This window comes from Clytia hemisphaerica, unplaced genomic scaffold, assembly GCF_902728285.1.
Source record: "Clytia hemisphaerica strain Z4C2 unplaced genomic scaffold, Clytia hemisphaerica genome assembly, whole genome shotgun sequence".
In the NCBI taxonomy this organism is placed as follows: domain Eukaryota; kingdom Metazoa; phylum Cnidaria; class Hydrozoa; order Leptothecata; family Clytiidae; genus Clytia; species Clytia hemisphaerica.
Genome location: NW_027103551.1, coordinates 256616 through 278088, shown reverse-complemented (window position 1 = coordinate 278088; position 21473 = coordinate 256616). Strand labels below are relative to the sequence as shown.

The 21473-nt window shown below is 36.8% G+C and overlaps 1 protein-coding gene across 2 annotated transcripts in view; it reads left to right on the top strand.

Moving 5' to 3' along the window:
• LOC136800178 (adhesion G-protein coupled receptor V1-like) overlaps nt 1-21473 on the top strand; it is an 81256-nt gene that overhangs the window by 49833 nt on the left and 9950 nt on the right. Inside the window, exons 43-64 of one of the 2 annotated variants that reach the window (XM_067056793.1) lie at nt 398-474; nt 695-846; nt 1064-1531; nt 1866-2232; nt 2486-2512; nt 2992-3210; nt 4000-4289; nt 7528-7696; nt 8854-9098; nt 10024-10177; nt 10507-10804; nt 11157-11468; nt 12153-12529; nt 13876-14014; nt 14583-14824; nt 15233-15465; nt 15762-16843; nt 17261-17862; nt 18405-18679; nt 19499-19700; nt 20280-20439; nt 20710-21257. In XM_067056793.1, the coding sequence (XP_066912894.1) occupies nt 398-474; nt 695-846; nt 1064-1531; nt 1866-2232; nt 2486-2512; nt 2992-3210; nt 4000-4289; nt 7528-7696; nt 8854-9098; nt 10024-10177; nt 10507-10804; nt 11157-11468; nt 12153-12529; nt 13876-14014; nt 14583-14824; nt 15233-15465; nt 15762-16843; nt 17261-17862; nt 18405-18679; nt 19499-19700; nt 20280-20439; nt 20710-21257 (6638 nt within the window). The remainder of the gene's footprint in view (nt 1-397; nt 475-694; nt 847-1063; nt 1532-1865; nt 2233-2485; nt 2513-2991; nt 3211-3999; nt 4290-7527; nt 7697-8853; nt 9099-10023; nt 10178-10506; nt 10805-11156; nt 11469-12152; nt 12530-13875; nt 14015-14582; nt 14825-15232; nt 15466-15761; nt 16844-17260; nt 17863-18404; nt 18680-19498; nt 19701-20279; nt 20440-20709; nt 21258-21473) is intronic. The other variant, XM_067056794.1, reaches the window with a different exon arrangement.

Below are 21473 nucleotides of genomic sequence, written 5' to 3'. Positions count from 1 at the left end.
TTTCTTTGCAGCTTTTTACAAAAAACAATACCCTAGGAAGAAATTCATATCCATTGGTAATTACCATGTGGTCAAAAAGAAGTTTTGCGGATGGAAATGTACACAAAGAAAGGAGGGGGTGGCCAGGATATTTTTCCCGTGCTATTGTACTATAAAAAGAAAATTTTTCAAATTACAAGGATGTGTTCGGTTCTTTTTAGCTTTTTAGTTTCCAAGCCTGATAATGTTCTTATTTTCACCATTTTGTGATTAGATTTTCCTCAGTTTTCCAGGGTGTTTAAGAGTCAGCGAAGACTTAAAATATTCTTAACTTTTTATTAACATTTTTGCCATCAAAACCTTATGCTCTTATATAGTTTGTTCATATAAAAAAGGTGTATTCTCTCTTCATTTTTAGTGTATTTGATGGTCTCTAACACAACTTCCAAACTTTACCTACTTGATGAAAATGTCGGAACCTTCAAATATGTCCAGGTAAGGCGATTATAAGAGTGTCCGTTTTGCTGAATAAAATGCAGTATTAAAGCCTAGAATACCTCAGTGTTGCCCTAGATATAAGAACAGGATAAGAACAATTTCTAAGGTTCAAAGTGCTAATGAAATAAGAACAACCTCTCCAAAAATTTACTGGTTTTTATAAGGGTTTTCAGGTGTTTTAGAGAAGGTCGACTGTAATATCGTTTTGTCATGACAGGATTTACCTTACCCTTCACTCGATCACTTGGAAATATTTCGTGTTGCTGACACACGAACCGATCCATTTTGCCTCGTTCATCCAACACGTTCTGATGATATGTCTCTCTGGTATCTTGGTCAAACAAGTCCAAACTCAGATTACTTGCGAAGGTACAATTTTAAATACTTGTTTACTTAGCTCTTTTAATCTAGATCTTTTCTGTTCCTGATCTGGGAACTCTGCCGCAAAAGCATTACATAATACACTATTATTTGAAAGGGTCTAAAAAGCTACCAGGCCTAACATTTCGCTAGATTCCATACTTTAAAGATATATGATGAAATGTCCATTTTTAAACAGTCATTATTTCTCTGTGGCAATTTTCAGACAGGGCACACTAATGTTTGAAGAAGGTCAAAGTCAACAATCTTTCTACATCACAACACTCAAAGACTCTTTACCAGAAGATGACGAATCGTTCTACATTCACTTATCAAATCCTACCCACAATTCTATAGTTTCCCGTAGCAAGGGTGCGTTAAAAGTCACCATTATGGCTAATGATAACGCGTTCGGTCGAATTGCCTTTTCGAATTCATCTCGGCGTGTTACTGTGACCGAACGGGACCACGAAGTAGCTTTTCATTTGGAGTTAGTACGAGAATTCGGTACAAACCGAGATGTTAAAGTCCACTTTGAAGTGACAGCTATGGGTTCTGGGCTTAATGCTCTTCTGGATGAGATTCGCCCAACGAAGGGCGATGTGATTTTGGCGGATGGTGAATCAGAAGGGCGGTTTATTTTGTATTTACAACCAGATGCAGATCCAGAAATCCTTGAAAAATTTGAAGTCAGGTAAGTGTTTATAAATTTAAATCAAGATATACTGTAACTAAGTGTCAACAATTAAATACGTGTGTATGCCAGCAGGCCCAAGTTTTAATTCGATCTTCGAAAAAGAGTAGAAATTTACTACCGAAAAGCTCTAAAAGACCGGAATGTACATTCATGGATAATTTTTTAAAAAGCAAAAATTACCAATGAATTTCACAGCGGACACACTGCACAATATCTTGGTATCAAAATCTCAAATGTCTACCATTTTGTCTTCACCTGGTAACAGGGATTTCTATGGTGTTATCTATCCTGAAGTGCCGATTACATTGCAGTATTTGATTCTTTGTTTTAGACTGGTTTCTGTCAATACATCTGGAATCCAGGCTGGTATTCGAGGAGGGGCAACTTTAAATTACCTGACGCGAACTAGTCTTATATCTGTACTACCGAACGATCACCCGTACGGCGTACTCTCGTGGAAACATCCTATTACAGTCACCACAGAGGAAAGCGAGCGAAACTCAAGTGTTCCGCTTGTTGTCCAACGCTCACACGGTGCTTTCGGTGCCATCTTAGTTTCCTATGTTACTATAGTTACAAATGATGTTGGCCATAGGGAACGGCCTGCTCGACCGGGTATTGATTTCACACAGGTGTCCGGGAATGTGACCTTGGAAGAAGGGGTCCGTGAAGTTTTTGTGTTGATTGGAATTAATCACGTAAGAGCAGAGTTTTCAGATTTGGTTTTCATATTTATTTATCTTTTCGGATGTTTTCTGAGCAGAGAAAGTTTTATGATTGTACATTTTGAGCTTCTGAAATGATCTGGGGAGAACTAGAGCTCGCATATTCATCTGTAGCAAACGAATCTCGTGTTAAAACTGTATAATTAACATCAAGTTCGATTAATTGTCTTTCTTTCTATCCCTTTATTCAAATAAATTTGATGCTTATTTTAAATTTTTTTTATAGAAATCAATGGAAAATCAACTAAGACTTGTAAGAATTAAATTACCCGTAAAGTAAAATTGTTAAAACTTTAATTGCTAAAATCTTTAATAACTAATAATAAACTTTATAACGTTAACACTTAAATTTACATACATTTAAACCTTTAAGATCAGAGAAAATACTGCATTTATTATACTCTTATGTGGCTTTTTTTCGTGATTTCCATTAGTAACATATAGATCATCTTTTACTTTAAAAAAAAATAAAACTTGCTATTTAGTAGGGGGCCAAGCCTGGGGTCCACATCTTTTTTACGACCTAGCCATTTTCAGTCTATTCCAAAGAACAGTATATTACAAGATATTTTTAAGCGAGATGATGCGGATTCGGCCCGGGAAAACTTTTTATGACCAAAATAGTGGCGCCATAGGCAAAACTGCAGATTTGAAAATCAGGTTTCGCAAAAGGAGGTTGCGAATGGTTGACAGCAACCAAACATCGTTATTCTATTATCATTTAATTTGCAGGACAAAAATGCAGATTTCAATGAAGTATTTCTAGTCAACTTGACATCAGTCGAATTATTAACATCAGATCCATCAATCATTGGCCACGATCCTCCCACCATCGATCGAAACAGAGATATAACCCAAGTCGTCATTACCGAGACACTGAAATCGAACGGTGTTATCTCTTTCGAGAATAAGCGGATTATTCACGTCTCTGAAGATGTTGGTATTTTACAGGTAAACATTACTGAGCTTTATATACACCCTGGAGACAACTTCTCAATCCCGGCCAAGCAAAATCTTGATTGATCGAAGTTTTTTTCTGAAAGTAAATGCATTGAGTGCTCAAGATAAACTTTTCCAAAAATATTTTTGATGATGTAGCAGCTTTTGACGTCAGACAAATTTAAACATTGCAATGGCTTCTTACCCAGCACTACTTTTAAAAACCTACAATCAAAGATGGATGATATAGCTTGGTCCAGGGTTTATAAAGACCAATGTTAACATGCACATGTACAAGCCTTCTGGATACAGTCGACGATTAATTTGATTTTCAAGGGAATCGGATTTTCATCGAAGTGTATCGAATAATAGTGTCGTTTATTAGAGTCTCTTGTTGACAACGACTTTCATTATTGTCGAATCCAGTTACAATCGTTCTACTATTCGATACGCTCCGTTGTTTCAATCAATGGGGGTTGGGACTATTCCTCATTAATTTTCTCCTCGATACTCAGAAAATGGTGAAAATAAGAGCAATTCCAGGCTTAAAAGTTGAAAAGTTAAGAACATTCAAACAGGAAATCCTACCTAGATTACGTGTGAAATTACAATAGAATTTCAACGCTTAACCAATCAGAAGCTTCGCGGGTTTTCGAAAACAATAACAACAATATTTTTTGCAATGTTCACTTTTTTTGCTTGGAAGAGCTTAAAGTACAACATCTGGCCCTTCGGGCTTTAAAGAAATCTATGCATCCAATGCTTCGTTCTTCTAAAAAAGTGTATTTTTCTTGTCATCAGATACCACTTATCAGGACAAACGGATCAGACAGTGCAGTGGGTGTCTATTACCGACTCTACCACATCAATACTACCGGAGATGACTTATCCATAATCTCTGGTATCGCATCATTCGAAGATGGTCAAACCAGGAGTAACATCACCATTAGAATAAAAAATGATGATTTGCCAGAGCTGATAGAAATGTTTATGGTGAAATTGACAAAGCCTGTTGGTGGAGCAAGCATTGGTGATCAAGATACGTTGGAGATTGTTATTAACGAAAATGATTACCCTTATGGGTTAGTCAAGTAAGTGTTATTTAAATTCTTTTTACATGGTTTTAGCCAACTTTTCAGGTATCCCAATATTTAGGTCCACGAGTTTGACCATCAACCTTAGAATCTGCTCTAGATTAGTAGAGATTTTTTTGAATTGGCACTCTTACCCCAAGTTTTTAGCTTCTCTTTGCTAGCGTGAATAGCGAACACATACATGAGCACCTTGTAAAAAGAGCTGTTGCTATGCTATAAAAAACATCAATCAAAATAAAAATTTACGGATTAATTGCATACTTCGCTTCAACCGGGTCCACGATATAGCGGGAAAGGAAATGAACGGAAACGAAATTATTTGGTCGAAACAAATTAATTTATTTCGGAAATAAATTATCATTTATTTCGGAAATAAATGATCAAAAGTGTGTTATGGGTTAGACGGGTTTTTGGATGAATATGGGGATGTTGATCAGGCTTAAGGCTATAGAAAAACATAGTACGGTTAACGGGGACGACAATTATCAGTATCATAACATATTGGCAATTTTGGCTATTTTACCATTCTTCGAAAATTGAAGTTCGAGCGAGAATGTCAATTTCGGGCCTTCAACTTGATTTCATCGAATATTTCGATCTGGGAGGGATTTATTGGTTTCTAGGCTATATTTTTCAAGCCCAACCAGACCATTTTTGAACTTCTGGATCCTCAGATCTTAAGGTTGTAAGTCTTAAGTCTAGCGTTAAAACTCAGAGTTAAAATTCTACCCTTCCAACCTAATTTAGAGCGTGTTTTTGTTTGTGGTTATAAAATTTCGTGGGATTTCCCTTTTGTGCCAAGTATTTTGGAACCGATTGGAGATTGAAGATTGGAGATTGGAGAAAAATGTACGGCGAGAGACCGGAATGAAGTAAGACTAATGTATCCCGGCGAGAGGCCGGAATGATGAGGCGCTAGGTCGTCAAGGCAAGAGACCGGAATGAATAGGACAAGTTACTTCATTATCTTTACCATGAAAAAGGAACTAAGTCATTATCAGAAAACAATTTAAAAAGTTAAAAAACGATCAAGTAGTCAGACGGCTGAGAAATAAGTGTGAGTCGGTAAATATAGGTTTGCCCTAAAATTATGGCTAATCCTTTTGGGAAAATTTGTACCGATAAAAACAATATTAGTATAATTAAGTGAGAATCGCCTACAACCACAACTGCAGGGAGGGAGGGAGGGAGATAAATAAAAGTTAAAGCGCGATTTAACCTGAGTTAAACCCAAATTTTGTATTTCCGTAATATTTAAAACATAAAGAATTACTGTTTATAATCTATATTAATGATGTAATGCAAGTGATGTTCGTAACGTAATTTATGAAAAGGTCTAGTGTCAGATTAAAATGCTCCAAAAATAAAGGACTTTTAGTTTTGATCATTTTCTGTAAGTTGAGTTCTTCGATACTGCACCAAAAGAACAGCAGATCTTTTCTCTCCAAAGTAAAAATCAACAGTTACATTTTCAACATCCCACCAAAAAAGAGGTTCTCTTCTTACCGGATTGCCGAATTTTACGCACGACTCTTGTTGTCTCGGATGAAGGAGGGTAACTTTAAAATGCCTGATTATCTCTTTATTCAACCAAATAGGGGTGGAAATTTCATTATCACGCTCCTGGGGTCTGCCAAGTACACGCGTAGGGTCATAAGATTTGAAGCATAGTTTTTGGTGACATTGATGAAACTCTTTCTTGATAAAGAAATATTCTTTATCAATTCTTTGGTACGTTTTTGAAGGTGTTTTGTTTTTCAAAAGCAAAGTTATTCCTTGATACCAAGATTCATAGGAATCGTAAACCATTTTGGTCCAGGTCCCACCTCTTCCAAAGAACATATCTAATCCCCATGAAAATTGTTCATCTTCTGTGAAAGGATTTGGTTGAGGTTTCTTGATTTCAATTTGGGGAACATTGGTAACTTTATTAACTTTCGGTTGCTCATTATCTGCTTTGGTTGTTCTCAGCTTTTCGATTTCGCCTCGAAGTTTTTCAATGTCTACCTTGTTTTCGTTTTCCAAATCTTTGAACTTCAATTTGAATTCGTTTTCTTTGGCTACCAATTCTTTGTCTTTTTTAGCCATTTTTGACACGAGCTCGTTATCTTTTTCAGCCAATTTTAACACGAGCTCATGATCTTTTTCAGCTAATTTCACTTTAAACTCATTCCCTTTCACAATCAGTTGTTTCTCCATTTCACTCAATTTTTTTGCAAGCTCAGCATTTTTCCTCTCCAATTCACGATCAGCCAGGCCTTTCTGTGCATCCTTTTCGTGGACGGTTTTCAGTTTTAACATCTCCAACTGGTGACCTAACGTTTGATTATCTTTCTCCAAGTTGACGATTTTCATTTGCGATTCCATCAACGCGATCTTTGACTCATAAGTCAGTTTTTGAATTTCTTTTTTATTTTCCTCTTTTAGTTTTACAATCTGATTTTGTTGGCCTTCTTCATATTTGTTTGGATTCCTACCAGCAGCGCTATGAGCTAGATTCCGATCATCGCCATGGGCAGAATCCATATTTCGTTTATAGAAATGAATCAGTAGTAACACCAACAATGTCTCTTAATACTGTGACGAGCACTTCAAAAACATCAGTCGTTCTACAAATTCACATCTCATAATTTCTTTTCATACGAACGACAAGAATAACAACATCAAAAATAAACATCAAAAATCAACATATACTCTCGTATTACGATTTCTATTGCACAATTGATTCATCATTTGATTTCAAAATTGATTTTTTCAAAACCACATTTTGATTAGAAAAGTTGAGTGTCATAACAACATCGATTAAAGAGGAATTCTTGGAATTCCTTCCTTTTCTTACAAACTCAAAATGGTGAATTTTTCAACTGGTAATCACAAATTCTTATCCAAAATAATGCACTGGGTCAAATATTTCCATAATTTACGAATAACTGATTGTTGGCTCATTTTATCGGTATCCTTGATTATCTTATCGCCCCCCCCCCTACACTGGCCCTTTATCGGCCCTTAATTTTGAGCTTACGCCAATTAGGTCGTAAAATTACACTCCAACCTATAAAAACCCCGTGCTTCAAAACACGCCACTTCTGAGTCAAAAAATACAAAATATTTGCCTTTTATGCCACTTTCGCAAAGATTTCTTTTATAAACCAAGAATATTCTCGCCCTGGTCACCCCTCAGATCCGTTTTAGTTGACTTCTACGATAATAAATATTATTTCAATTTATCTTTTAGTTTCCACCCAAACCATGTCAAAACGGAGACTGAAGAGGGGGAAACACTAAATATAACGATCATCCGTAACTATGGTCACTATGGACAAATCACTGTCCATTGGAGTTGTCATGGAAACGAAACGAACAACGACTTTGAGCCGACCAATGGGATGACAGTATTTCAAGAGGTTCGTACTAACATTCTCCCCTTTCCCAATATGTTTCGTAATGTTTCGTTACTTTCTAAAATTTCAGCCATCAACTTTTTCATTATATCGGGAGTTCGCTGCTCACTAGACCAGTGCTAGACGAATAAGTTTGAAACAGAGTTGGGTTTAGTAGTAACACTGGATGATATTATTATTATTTTATCATTTATAAAAATTGATATTATCCCGTAACAATTATCGTATTATCATATAACACCCATATTACTTACTATTCTAGTATGCTAGACGAATAAGTTTGAAACAGAGTTGGCTTTGGTAGTAACACTGGATGATATTATTATTTTATCATTTATAAAAATTGATATTATCCCGTATTAATTATCGTATTATCATATAGCACCCATATTACTTACTATTCTAGTATGCTAGACGAATAAGTTTGAAACAGAGTTGGGTTTGGTAGTAACACTGGATGATATTATTATTATTTTATCATTTATAAAAATTGATATTATCCCGTAACAATTATCGTATTATCATATAACACCCATATTACTTACTATTCTAGTATGCTATACGAATAAGTTTAAACAGAGTTGGGTTTGGTAGTAACACAAACTGAATGATATTATTATTTTATCATTTATAAAAATTGATATTATTCCGTAACAATTATCCTATTATTATATAACACTGTAAATTATACAAATTATAAATAACATCAGTACTATGCCTGAGAAATACAGTCAACTTTCTCTAATTCGAACCTCTCTTATTCGAATATTTCTGTAGTTCGAACTGAAATATTGATTCCCTCCCAGCTGGAAAGTGATTTAAATTGCTCTCTGTAATTCGAATCTTTCTCTAATTCTGGTCCTTTGAAGATCGAACTAGAGAGAGTCGACTGTAGCCATAATTCGTTATTATTCGTTATTTTTGATTCACACCTCATTCCTCTTCTGTATCTTAAAAAAGAAATTTCGATATTGTTACCTTAAGTGAGGAAATTTTCGCGGAATTTAATTTTTTGTTTAAAATATGACTTATTTTGCCCCAATAACACCAATTTTATAAGTGATTTTTTAAATCATGAGAATATTCTTGTTTCGCGCTCAAACTGTTGATTGAATCCATCTTCCATTAATGATTTTGACATTATATTATCTTATAAACAGGGTGAAGCAGCAAAATCTATTTTCATCAACATTCTGGATGATAGCCAACCCGAGGTAGACGAACAATTCGAATGCCAAATCACCTCAGCATCAACACCTGCTCAAGTTGGCCAGCACAACATAATATCGGTTACTATCTTGGCGAGCGATAAACCTTATGGTGAATATATGATCACCATGGAAACTAGACGCGTGTTTGGAATGGAACCCATGCTGCCAAGGAACAATGGAAGCTTATTTATAAGGTATGATAGGTTTAATATTCTGATTACTTTTAATTAAAACTTGGCTATAAGAACCAAACTTCGCTTGTTAAGATTAAGCACTATATTCCGTATCTAATGTGTGACTTAGTAGTGTACCAAAGAACAGGTACTAGCGAGACAGGAAATTTCTAAAACCAAAATAGACCGAAGCAAGGCTAAAACTTAGCGTATTTCTATCCCAAAACGCGATTTTTTTATCACTCTTTTGGTCTGTCACTTGTTACGGTTTCAAGGAAAAAGCCGTGGTCGTCTGGTACAAGCAAGGTACAACTTTATAAAAAGATGAAATCGCCAATGAAGCTCTAGATGGTAAGTGACATTTTTAAGCGGGCTGCCTTGTATTCAAGATATGTACCATCGAATGTATTCCACGGACCCAACAGCTGATTGGTTGAAAGTGGGACCTATTTACTGATTTCACGTCACTTACAACCAATCAGCTGTTGGGTTCGTGATGTAACGTCAGAAGACATTGCAATAGCTGGTGCATATCATGAATTAACGATCGATTTTATGAATCGGAATATATCGAGGGCGATGGTAAGTGGAATCGATGCAAAACAAAGTCGTCGAGCAAAGTGGACGGCCATTTTAGCGACATGTCAACTTTATACCGTCTCCTTCGTTTTATTTCGAATACATAAACTTGCTACTATCCATCCTAGTGCTAAAAGAGGTTTGGGTGCGAGTTGATCGATGTTAAAATACAACCGACCAATACAACGACTTCAGAAATTCAACGGTATTCAACCCTGAGAAACTCGAATCCAAACCCTTTTATGTTTTTTGTTCTAGGGCTCAAAGGTGTATCAGACAGTGATATGTCAATTATGATATATTGATATTCTTGCTAAACTACAGCTTTTAAATCAATATAATTGTTGTTTTTAATGCGATTTTACAGTGTTCGTCGAAGTGGTGGACAATCAGGGGATTCGCAAATCTCATGGCATATACAACCTGACACGACATCTCCAAATCCTTTAAAAACCTTCCAGCGCATTCAAGGTGTGATTTCGTTCGCTGATGGTGAAAAGAGGAAAAGGCTAGATTTGCAGGTAAGAATAAGCAAATTTACTTTTCACTGGTATTGAGTGTGTAAATTCGATTTCACACAATTTGAACGACAGGCCCTAAGCGTAAATAGTCTGCAAATGAGCAGACGTCTTCGGAGATATTCCGGTTTTGGATATTTGACTGTAATTCGATCATAAGGTCATTAGATTCAAATTTGTTGCTCAGGGGGACACTTTTTTTGCAATGTACTTTTAGTTTAATGGCGTTTCATGTATAATGGGAATGAATCCCTAGCGTCATAAATAAAAATGATAATCTCGTTTACTTATAAAATTGTTCTTAATAAAAGCTCCTATACCCTTTTTTCCAGGTTAAAAATGACCAAAAACCTGAAGAAGCTCAATCGTACATACTGGAACTCTTCTCGCCCACTGGTGGTGCTACACTAGCCTCAGATCGCAACTCTACTATCAGTTACATCACCATAGCGGCTAGTGATAACCCTTATGGAGTGTTCAAAGTCGCCGGCTCACAGCAGTATACAGTAAATGAAGGAGATAATATTAGCGTGATAATCGAACGCACAGGGGGTAATCTTGGTATTGTGGAGATAAAATATCGAGTGAACGGTCAAAATGATGGAGATATCGTTGAGAAACCAACTAAAGGTACGTTCACGACATTATATCGATTTTACTATAATAACATTTTGAATTGAAACAGAAATTCTGAGAAAGTGACCTCGCAAAAGTGTTTTACCTAGTAACTCTAAATAGTAGACGATACTCCTTTTAGATTTTGTTGTTCTAAACAAGAAGACATCCTTTCAAATCAGACAGATGTTCTTCTAGTTGAAGCATATACACAAATTTCAAATGAGTGAACGCTTCAGGTTGTTGGAAAATTTCTTTATGAATGAAACTACCATTTCTATTTGAAGATTTGGAGACATGGCGAGATTTGTGGAAACTTTGATGATATTTCTGACGTGTTTTTCCTTTTCTATTTACTTAAACACAGCGTTATTGTTCAATGAGAGAGATCGGATAAAGACACTTACAATAAACACCGTCAACGATCAAATGCCAGAGCTGGCCGAACATTTTTCTATCGAATTCACATCTGCCACACTCGTCAACAAAACTATTGATTTCAATCAAAAATTTGGAGATTTCTACATCAATATACCTCCAACAATTGACCGATCGAAATCATTTGTCAATATCACGATTAGGGAAAATGATTACCCCTATGGGGAAATTGGTTTTGAGAGTGGGGCTTTGATCTACCACGAATGGGAAGGTCTTATCAAGATCCCCTTGATAAGAAAAGGTAAGTCCAGTTGAAGCTCTCTAATTCGATGTTCTACTATTCGATGCGCTCCCTTATTTAATAGTATGGAAATTCACCGTCAATAATAAACTCTTGTAAACGATATATTCTATTATTACTCTCCTTTATGCGATGAAAATCCAATTCTCTTTAAAAACGAATAAGTGAGCGTCAACTCTCTTAAATACTCTTGATGTAATTTTCTCTCTTCTGCACAAATAAGGTAGGTGACCTTTAATTGAATAGTTAATAGGGTGTGTATGTACTGTAGGAATTTTAAATTATAGCAGGTGCCGGCTGAAAAGATTGATTACCGAGTTTATGTACCGTTTTTCTGCGGCGGAGACGGTAAGGTTCTAATTTTTCTAGATCCTGACCAACTGAGGACGACGGTAAATCAGCACTTTTACCGTCCTCGTATTTGCGGCGCAAAACTGCGGGTTATTCCAAATCGCTTCAGTCACTTTACCGTCCTCAAAAACGCAAATACATAAACTGGCTATTATAATCATCATATCCATTTATCAATGTAGCTACGTAGTACACGTATTACATGATTAATATATTGTACTTGAAGAAAAAGCAAGCCCTGGATATTATTTTTACAAGCCTGGTCTTTCTTCAAGCCGAAAGTCTATATATTTTCACAATAGTATTTTTCTAAACTTTTTGCTTTTTTGTCAGGTGGTACTCACGGCAAAGTCAACATCTCCCTTCAATACACACCAATCAGTGCTATCCCAAACGTCGATTACCAAACCCAAATGACGTACGTCTCATTCGCTGACGGACAAAATACAACGACTATTGACGTCCGGCTAATAGATGACGCAACACCTGAGAAGCAAGAATCCTTTATCATTGATTTAGATTCGATAACAGAAGGAAATGCGCAACTTTCGAATACCACTCGATTGACCGTTACCATAGAAACAAGTGATAATCCGAACGGTTTGATTGGTCTATTCAATGTTTCTGATTACGTCATCCAAAACCCGTTGACCAATAGAAAGCTGGATTTTAAAGTGCAACGATTGGCTGGTAATGTTGGGACAATCCAAGTAAGTGGCAAAGAACTTTCGTCTCCTTTTTTTAAGTAATAACAGATTGTTTAAGATATTCTACCTCTAACGGTCCTGCGCTATTTAACCATGCAAGAAAACAGCATTTTAATTTTAGTTCTAGTTTAGACGGCCCAATGTTTGCCCTGCCCATTCTAATTGTGAATTAAAGTGGGTAGAGAATTGGCTGTCTAAAGTCAATGCATCGGACGTCTTCTTTCAACCTTTTTAAAGCAAAGTTTTATAACTGCCAACTTTGTGCCCACTTTTTGCCTACCCTATTTAAAATAGACAGGGCAGAAAGTCGGCCGTCTAAACTAGAGCTTAGAATCGTGTTAGAACCTATCTTTAGGGATTTTAAATTGTAATATTTTGACTTGTGTTGAAAAACATTAGGCAAAAATAATTTTGGGAATTTTGTTCAGTACTATAGAAAGGAACCGACAGCTCAAACATCTCAAACGATTTGATATTCCACTGTTTCTTTTGCCAGCTCCCCCTCTCCTCTCGCCTAACTTCCTTGAAAATCCCAGGCTCGATGAATGAAAGGCTGTTCTCTTACTTCAGTAGGGCTAGAATGTGAAATTGTGCGTGGCGGGTACGTTATTGGAGACTTTAATTAAAAATGGATTCGTCTCAAATTTTTTACACCAACTCCCCTGGTGAATCCCAGGGATGCTAAACTGCACTTTCTGAAAGTAAATTTTTCATCCCCTGAAGCATTAACGTTAAATACATTTGACTAAATTTGGTGAATTACTCATCAAAATTGAAGTTTAGCTTTCCTTTTTCCGATAGAATGCAATCTTCACTCTTACAATTTGTTCCCTCCGCATAAATCCACAATTTAATATTGTTTTATCGACACACTTACATTTTTTACATAACTGTCCCTGTAAAAACTGTTCCAGTAAACACAATCTATCTATCTATCAATCTCCTTGATGCTGTTCCAACTAAATCGTAGGATCTTTTCTAGCCAAAATTATGTTAATTAATATCGAAGTCTTTCTAGGTTATTTTCCTGTCGTCGTCTTGGAGGAAAACATTCTTAGCCCTTGTTTTAGCATATCGAAGCCTATCGAAGGCATTTTTGTGATTGTGTTTTTGTGGACATTTCTCGTTCGTACACTTAAGTCTATATTAAGCTCTATATACCGGGCCGTATAGTTTCTGTCGATAACCTAGGATCATTATTCAAGTTTATTTTCTTTTTAAGAACGAAATTTTTAAGCGTTTGTAATATATTTGTACATATATTATACCCTCAGGGGTGATAAAAAAGAAAGATTATTATTTTATTACAATATTTACATTTTACTCTTTTCCCATTCTCTTTTCTATAGGTTGTATGGGAGATCGTTCGCACAAAATCGAGCTCAAGTCTTGTAACGGAAGATTTGTCACCGAGCAGCGGAACCGTTTTCTTTCCGGATGGAAATTCTAATCCGGTTACCGTGTCCGTTGATGCATTACCTTATGGAGGTAGCGGAAATTCTCATTTGAAATTAAGCTCTAGTTTAGACGGCCTACTTTTCGCCCTGCCTATTCTAATTGTGAATTAAAGTGGGCATAGATTGGGCTGTCTATGCATTGCCCTCTTTTGACGTCGTCAATGCAATGTCTTCTTTCAATCTTTTCCAAGTAAAGATTTTAACTGCCAACTTTGTGCCCACTTTCTGCCTACTCTAACAATTAGAATAGGCATGGCAGAAAGTCGGCCGTCTAAACTAGAGCTAATAAATACACGAATTTCCTATTAGCAGATTCAAGTAAAAAAGTAAAAAAAAACGTCCAGTAAAAAAAACTGCTTGACTGGAAATTGCATACATAAACATATTTTTGTATGAGATAATCTTTGCATATCTCGACCAATCAGATCATACATGAATCTGCTAATAAGAAATTTGTGTATTTCTCCAATTTTTTAGAACATATATCTTAACCATTATAAAATCAAAATATAATAACCGCATTCTTTTTCACTGGTCAACATATCTTAACCATTATAGAAAGATTACGAATAGAAAATGTTGTTTTTCACTTTAACTAGGGCCACAAGAAGAGGAAGAAAAGTTCACTTTCATAATTCGATCGGTTACCGGCAATGCAGCCATCGACCAAAAATCATCCCGCATTTCCATTACCATCAAGAAGAAAGGTTACCCGAACGGATTATTCGGATTCACCGGAATTGTTATGCCGAGTCGATCGGTTAATGAACCGGGCGACGGAAATAATGAGACTGTCCGGATACCGGTGAAAAGAAATTTCGGACGATTAGGAGATGTGAAGGTATATATTTCGTATTGAATTTTTGGACCTACCCCGGTTGGGTGGAGGTTCTATAAATTAACTTGTGTTAGTCTGTTCGTCTGTTACCAACTTTTCTCAGGATTGAATCATAGGAATCTTTTGATTTTTGGTACAAAGGTGCAAAGTGGTAGTGGCCAAAATATGACGGAGCTCGATTTGCGAAAAAAAATGTTTTTGGGCAATTTTTGGCCAAAAAACGGCTAAAAAAAACGGGTTTTTGGGCTGAAACGTGTTCGAGTTATGGAGACTTCACTGTACATTAGTGTGCAACCTTCCGGTGTAAACCGTATCTTATAATGGTAGATGTGAAAGGGTCTACTTTAGTACATGATGGTGGTCTTTGACAAATAAGTCAAAAATAAACGAAAAATATTCCTCCTTCTACAGGTACGTTGGAATATTATTGGTCAAAATGAGGGCGCTCAAACCACACGTGACCTCTTTTATGACCAATCACGAACAATCGACTTCAAAGACGGCCAATCAGATTCGTTTATTGATATCCACGTGATCAATGATGATGTAGCTGAGTTGCGAGAAACATTCGAAGTTCGTTTGTTGAGTGCGGATCTAGATGGAGAAATTGATGAAAATAATGATAAAATCACTTTCGATATCACGTAAGATATTGTTTTATTTTTATTTTTTTGGTTCTTTGATTTATGCTCTTAATGAAGAGGAAAAACTCTTTGATGTAATCTTGACTCGTACATGTTGAGGATTATGGATATTCCACATACACATTTGCCTCTCTCCTATCCATTCGAGTTATTATAGAGGTTCGCATTGTAGAGTTTTGCATTAAAGAGTTGGACTGTATATTCGGAAGTTTTGAATGAGCGAAAAGTAACTCTTTTAGAATTTTTTTATCATCCAACAGCCATGTAAAATGCAATGGTATTTTGTTCCCTTTTAGAGAGAACGACAATCCGTATGGAATCTTTCACCTTCCATCATCACAACAATATTTCAACATCAATACAACATCGCAATCCCGATCTCTCGTCATAACTGTATCCCGAACGGCTGGCTATTACGGTGCATGCCGAATCAGCATTGTGGCCTCACATCCTAACACAGCTTCAATCACTAAAAACTTGGACATCGCTGACGGTCAACAAAGCCAAGCACTAATCATTGATGTCCCTGAAAACTCATTCCTTCCTTTTCCTTCCAAATATTCAATCCAGATTTTCAATGTTGAATTATTGGATAAATCGCCGAACAGTGATCTTAAGCCTGGTGTTAATGACACTGAAGTCGACATAAGCGTTCCGGAAATTGGCGCCAATTCCATGATAACGGTAACCGATAATTCTAAATACGTTACTGTTGATGCGACACACCAAACATCCTTTGTGACAGTTACTCGTTCCGGTCTTTTTGGTACTGTCCGTATTCCTTGGCAATCTGGGTACCCTCTGGGTATGGCTAATAGACCAAGCCGAAGCAAAGGAGATATTGACCCGTCAGCGGGCGTTTTGACAATCCAGCATGGTGTGCGTTCAGGCGTTATCACGATCAGAGTAATACCAGATGTGTCGCCAACGCAACCCTTAGATTACGTTTTACATTTAACCAATAACATAGAACCGAGACCAAATCAAAATGGTTGGCCTAAACTAGGACCAAATATTTACTCTGTAATAGAGCCACATGGGATCGTACAAATCGCATCAACATCGAAAAGTGTCGTTGTTCAAGAGGGTAGCCCCGCTGTTATCACTATCATTCGAACATACAGCACTGTCGGTACAATCCGTGTTGGCTATCAAACTAGAATTTATAACGGTCAAAACCCAGCACAACCTGGTTCAGATTTTGTCTCGATGCGTTCGAGTATCGATTTCCTGGAAGGAGAATACTCGAAAACGGTTCCCATTCAAACACTGGATGATGTAGTCAATCCACAACCTGAGCAGCAAGAATTCTTTGATGTTCAATTAATCTCAGTTGATGTCTTGACGGATAGAAAACATACTAGATCACCACGATTAGGTAATTGGAATTTTGATTGGTGTATTTATACTAACTTGTGAAAATATTTGCCAAGATAAAATATGATTGATTCTCCCATTATTATTAGGCATTATGTTTGATTTTTTTGTGGGTGTGTCATCCAGAAGTTGTTAAATCTATTCTTGAGATTCTCTAATTCGACTTTCAAGGGACGGATGAATTTCTTCGAATTATAGAAAGATTTGAAGTACATGGAGTTTTTCATACCACTTTTTTGATGAATGGACCGATGTTAAGCTCGAGTTACAGGTTCGAATTAGAGGAAATTGACTGTATATTATACAATTAGCAAAATAATTCAGTCAGTAGTCCTCTATAATTTTAGAAGTTTTACGAAAACTTGCTTTGTTGCATTTACTAAATCGGTGTTTTCAATTGGCATTTTCTTATTTTTAGGTGTCGACATTTTATCAACCGTCACCATTCTAGACAACGATAACCCGTTCGGTATTTTCTCATTCGCTCCATATTCGCGCGCTCTCACCGTCGATGAATCCTCCGGTTCCGTACAATTAACCATCGAACGCAACGGTGGAGCGCTCAGCCAATCAAAAGTTGATGTTCTCACCCTGGGTGGTGAAGAAACCTGGACTGATGACATCATCGCGAAACTTCAACAGAACCATGCCGTAAAATCAGTGTTAGCTGAAATTAAGAATCCGGCTACCGGTAATGAAGACTACGGCGCTTTCCGTAGCGAACTCACATTCGATCGCCAATCAGCTTCGGTAACATCAGATGAAAAGACAATCAGAATCAATATATTCATGGATAGTGTAAACGAACCATTAGAGAAATTCATTGTTTTGATCAACAATGCAACAGGTGGGGCTCAGATCTTCCAGCCTCATTCCTACGCTGTGGTGTCGATCCGGGCTAATGGTTTCTATAACGGTGAAGTTGGTTTTGAGACGCTGTCCGCCATTATGAATGAAGACGAGGGAACTGGAATCGAGCTTAGTATCACGAGAACTGGAGAGAGTAAAGAAGCCATTAATGTAAGTGTCAATTTAATTTCTTTGACCTTTAGATAAACACTGTCTATATTGTTTGTGCTAAAGCTCAATATGGAGGATTTATGATCATACAGTGTAAGCTCTTTAACTCGAACCTGTATAACTCGAATGTCTCCATAACTCGAACAAGTTTTATGATCCCTTCAGTTAACAATGCCTTGCAAACCTCACTCCAAAAAGCTCGAAATTTCCTTTAATCAAACGATTGTCTGTTTCCCCTACGTGACTTACATAGGTTCTTTGTTAATTTCCCAGATTTTTGTACAGTCGCCTCTCTCTTATCGATCTTTCTCTGGAACAATGAATTTTCTTCGAATTTGAGAGAGCTGGTTGTAACAATATTAAATGCAGAAAACTTACATTGTTCCTCACTATAACATTCTTATTCGAATGTCTTTCTCGAATCTCAAATCTTTTTCCCTTTCCTTTTTCCCTTGAATCTTACTCTCATGAAACAAGATTTAAGTATTTTACTGAGATCTGCTCTTAATTGTCAATATTGTGTCGTTTTTTTCTTTGATTAGATTACTTGGGCAGCATCAAGTCCAGCCATCCCGGACCTCACCAAACAAATCGAACCTGCAAATGGTGTACTCAAAATGGCGGCTGGTTCTTCAAAAGCTGTTTTCAACATCAACATTATCCAAGATGAAATACCAGAATTTGTGTCGTGGTTTCACGTTAATTTGACTAGTATTTCGTCAGGTGCAAGCATACAGCAAACTAGAAGTCAGGTGAATGTGACCATTTTGGACAGTGATTATCCGTTTGGACGGATTGCATTTGCTGTTAACTCAAGGTATAATATAATTCGTTTTGATTCCGGTTTTGGAATATTCACAAGTGAAACACTATCAGATAAACAAAGAGAAATCAACCAGCTACAGATGGCTCTCCCTAATTCGATCTTCAAGGGACCAAAAGTTTTCTTCGAGTTATAGAAAGATTCGAATTACAGAGAGTAATCTTAACCACTCCCCAGCTGAAGGGATCGATATTTTAGTTCGAATTACTGAAAGATTCGAATAATAGAGGTTCGAATTAGAGAGAGTTGACTTTACAATCCGACTACATGTTCTCAAATCCGATGAGTTTTTCAAAGGTGCAAACTGAAATAAAAACAAACCTTTCACTGTGATACAAGGAAGATATTCAAAGTGGCATATGTTCTTTTTTACACCTTTTCGACCGTGGTTGCGCGGGCATTTTTTTGTCCGCTTTATCCCGCTTAAACCGCCCCAATCCTTTTTTGATGCATTTTTCTATTGTCTATTGGTGCGAAAAAAGGACTGGGACGGTTTTAGTGGGATAAAGAGGACAAAAAATGCCCGCGTGACTACGGTCGAAAAGGTGTACTACGTACAACGGAATGTAACAAAGGTGTCACTAACAATACTAACATTGACAACAGCTACAGCGTCATTAAAAAAAATGTCTTTTTATAATTTCTTGCGCGCGTGAATTTCAAGCTCTCAAATGATTGTACAAAGCACTTTTAAGAACGTTGGAAGAAAGCTTTAACCTGATGATAATCATGATAAAAAAAGAACAGAATAGGCTGTATTGAAAGTTTCTGTATCTTTCAAAAAGAAACTTTGATGTTTTTGTTTTTTTCCAGATTCCCAGTGGCCGATATCAGTGATTCTGAAGTCCAGTTGGTCGTTGAGCGGACCAGTGGATTGACCAATACCGCATCAATACAATACACAACCGTTCCGCTTGCCGGTATGGTCAAAGATGCCGGAATCTTCTTGAACCCAGCAGTGGAAGGCAGTGATTACAAGAAAACGGCAGGAACCTTGAATTTTGCTGTTGATCAGGTAAACCATTTTGGTGCTGTTGTTGTTTTTATTGTCCACTACTTTTTTTATTTTTTTTTATTTTTGAAATATTCGAGATCATGTTAAATCCGGGGGGGGGTACTTAGGCGAATGGAGGGTACGGTATATGCCGCCCTTAAGGGTATCTTTTTTGGATTTCCAAAGTCCCGCTAAGGGTCGGAAAAATCAGAAAATCAAATTTCAGTCTCACTAAAGGTCGGAGAAATAGGAAAATTTCAACTTTTTACCCCCAGAAAGATCGAAATTTGGTCAAAATTGGCCAAATTTGTCCCGGTAAGGGTCGTAAAATTCACAAAATTTCCCTTTGTTTTCTCCTTTTTAGTCTCGGTAAGGGTCCGAGACATTCCGAGGATCGAAAATCGGGCGCCACCCCCCCCCCCCGTCAGCTCGAAAACCCTAGTAGTACCCCCCCCCCCCCCCCCCGGGTGTTAAATATGGAATACAATTGAAATCAAATGTTCTTGATCTTTATAGAGGTCAACTTTTATAACAAATATTATTCTAAATTGGTTTACATTAATTAAATTACCAAGGATATCCTGCATTTTATTTTTCCAGACTCGAGCTATCATTACCGTACCACTTCTACCCGATGATGGTTCAGGGCGCCAATATCCGAAGATCTTCAACGTGTCCCTTTTCACGCCCACTGGAGGGGCGTCATTACACACAAGATATCATAACGCCCGTGTTTTCATATCTAGTGAACAATCGACAGGTTTGACGTTGTTTTCAACCTTTTCCTTTTGAATTCGTTTTAGAAAGATTTTCCTATTCGTTAAAATGTAAAACCTTGTAGCTATTAATTCTCAAAGATACTATAAAAATCAATATCGTGTCTCAAGTCAATTTTATAGCATTTGGATATATATTTTTAAATGAGAGGCTTGACCTGTTAGCTTATAGCTGGCTTCATTCAATGCTACAGTAATTTGTAAACTTGTTGTAGGATTTTAAGATCTTTTCCACCATTTTGAATGATTTTTAGGTCAATTCCTCAAGTTACGATCTGACATGCTAAGCACAGATCTAAACGATGTCCAAATCGAACGACTTTTACGTCGATTATCATCCAGTGTGTCTAAAGCCTTATCTGATGACGACCAAGAGATTGTGTATAGCACTATATCTGACATATTGGACTTCAAGGACCAATCAAAACCTGGATCACGTGCTATGACGTCATCATCACGTGATTATCTCATCAGCATTTTGAATGATCTGGCCAATGACGACCGTGATGACACAAAAGGGAAATCGAAATGGATCAAATTAGTTGAAAAAGCGATGTACACTCTGACAAACGATTGGGCATGCCCTACAATGGAGATATACACACAAGGAAATTTTGAAGTGACTTTGAGACGTGAAAATAAGAGCAAACTGAATGGTGTTGCTTTTGAATCGGGCGCCAATTCGTTTAATTATCCGAGTGATTTGTATTCGAGCACTGATACTTCATGTACCGATATCCAGTTCATTGACTTGAAAAATACACAATGGTTTTCTGGATCGAGTGGTGTTCTAAACAATAAGGTATTATTTGATCCATATGTTCAGTAAACAAATCATTTCAGAGATATTTTAGCGGTCGTAAAAAGAGCTTGTAATTTTAGGGTATGGAGAAAAATCAACGATATTTTTTAGGGCAGTGACCAAATTTTCCTCGCTAAAGTTCAAAAGGGTGGTGTAAAAATATTGAGAGATTTTCCCATCAAGGTTTTAACCTTTGACTTATATTTTCTTAAATTC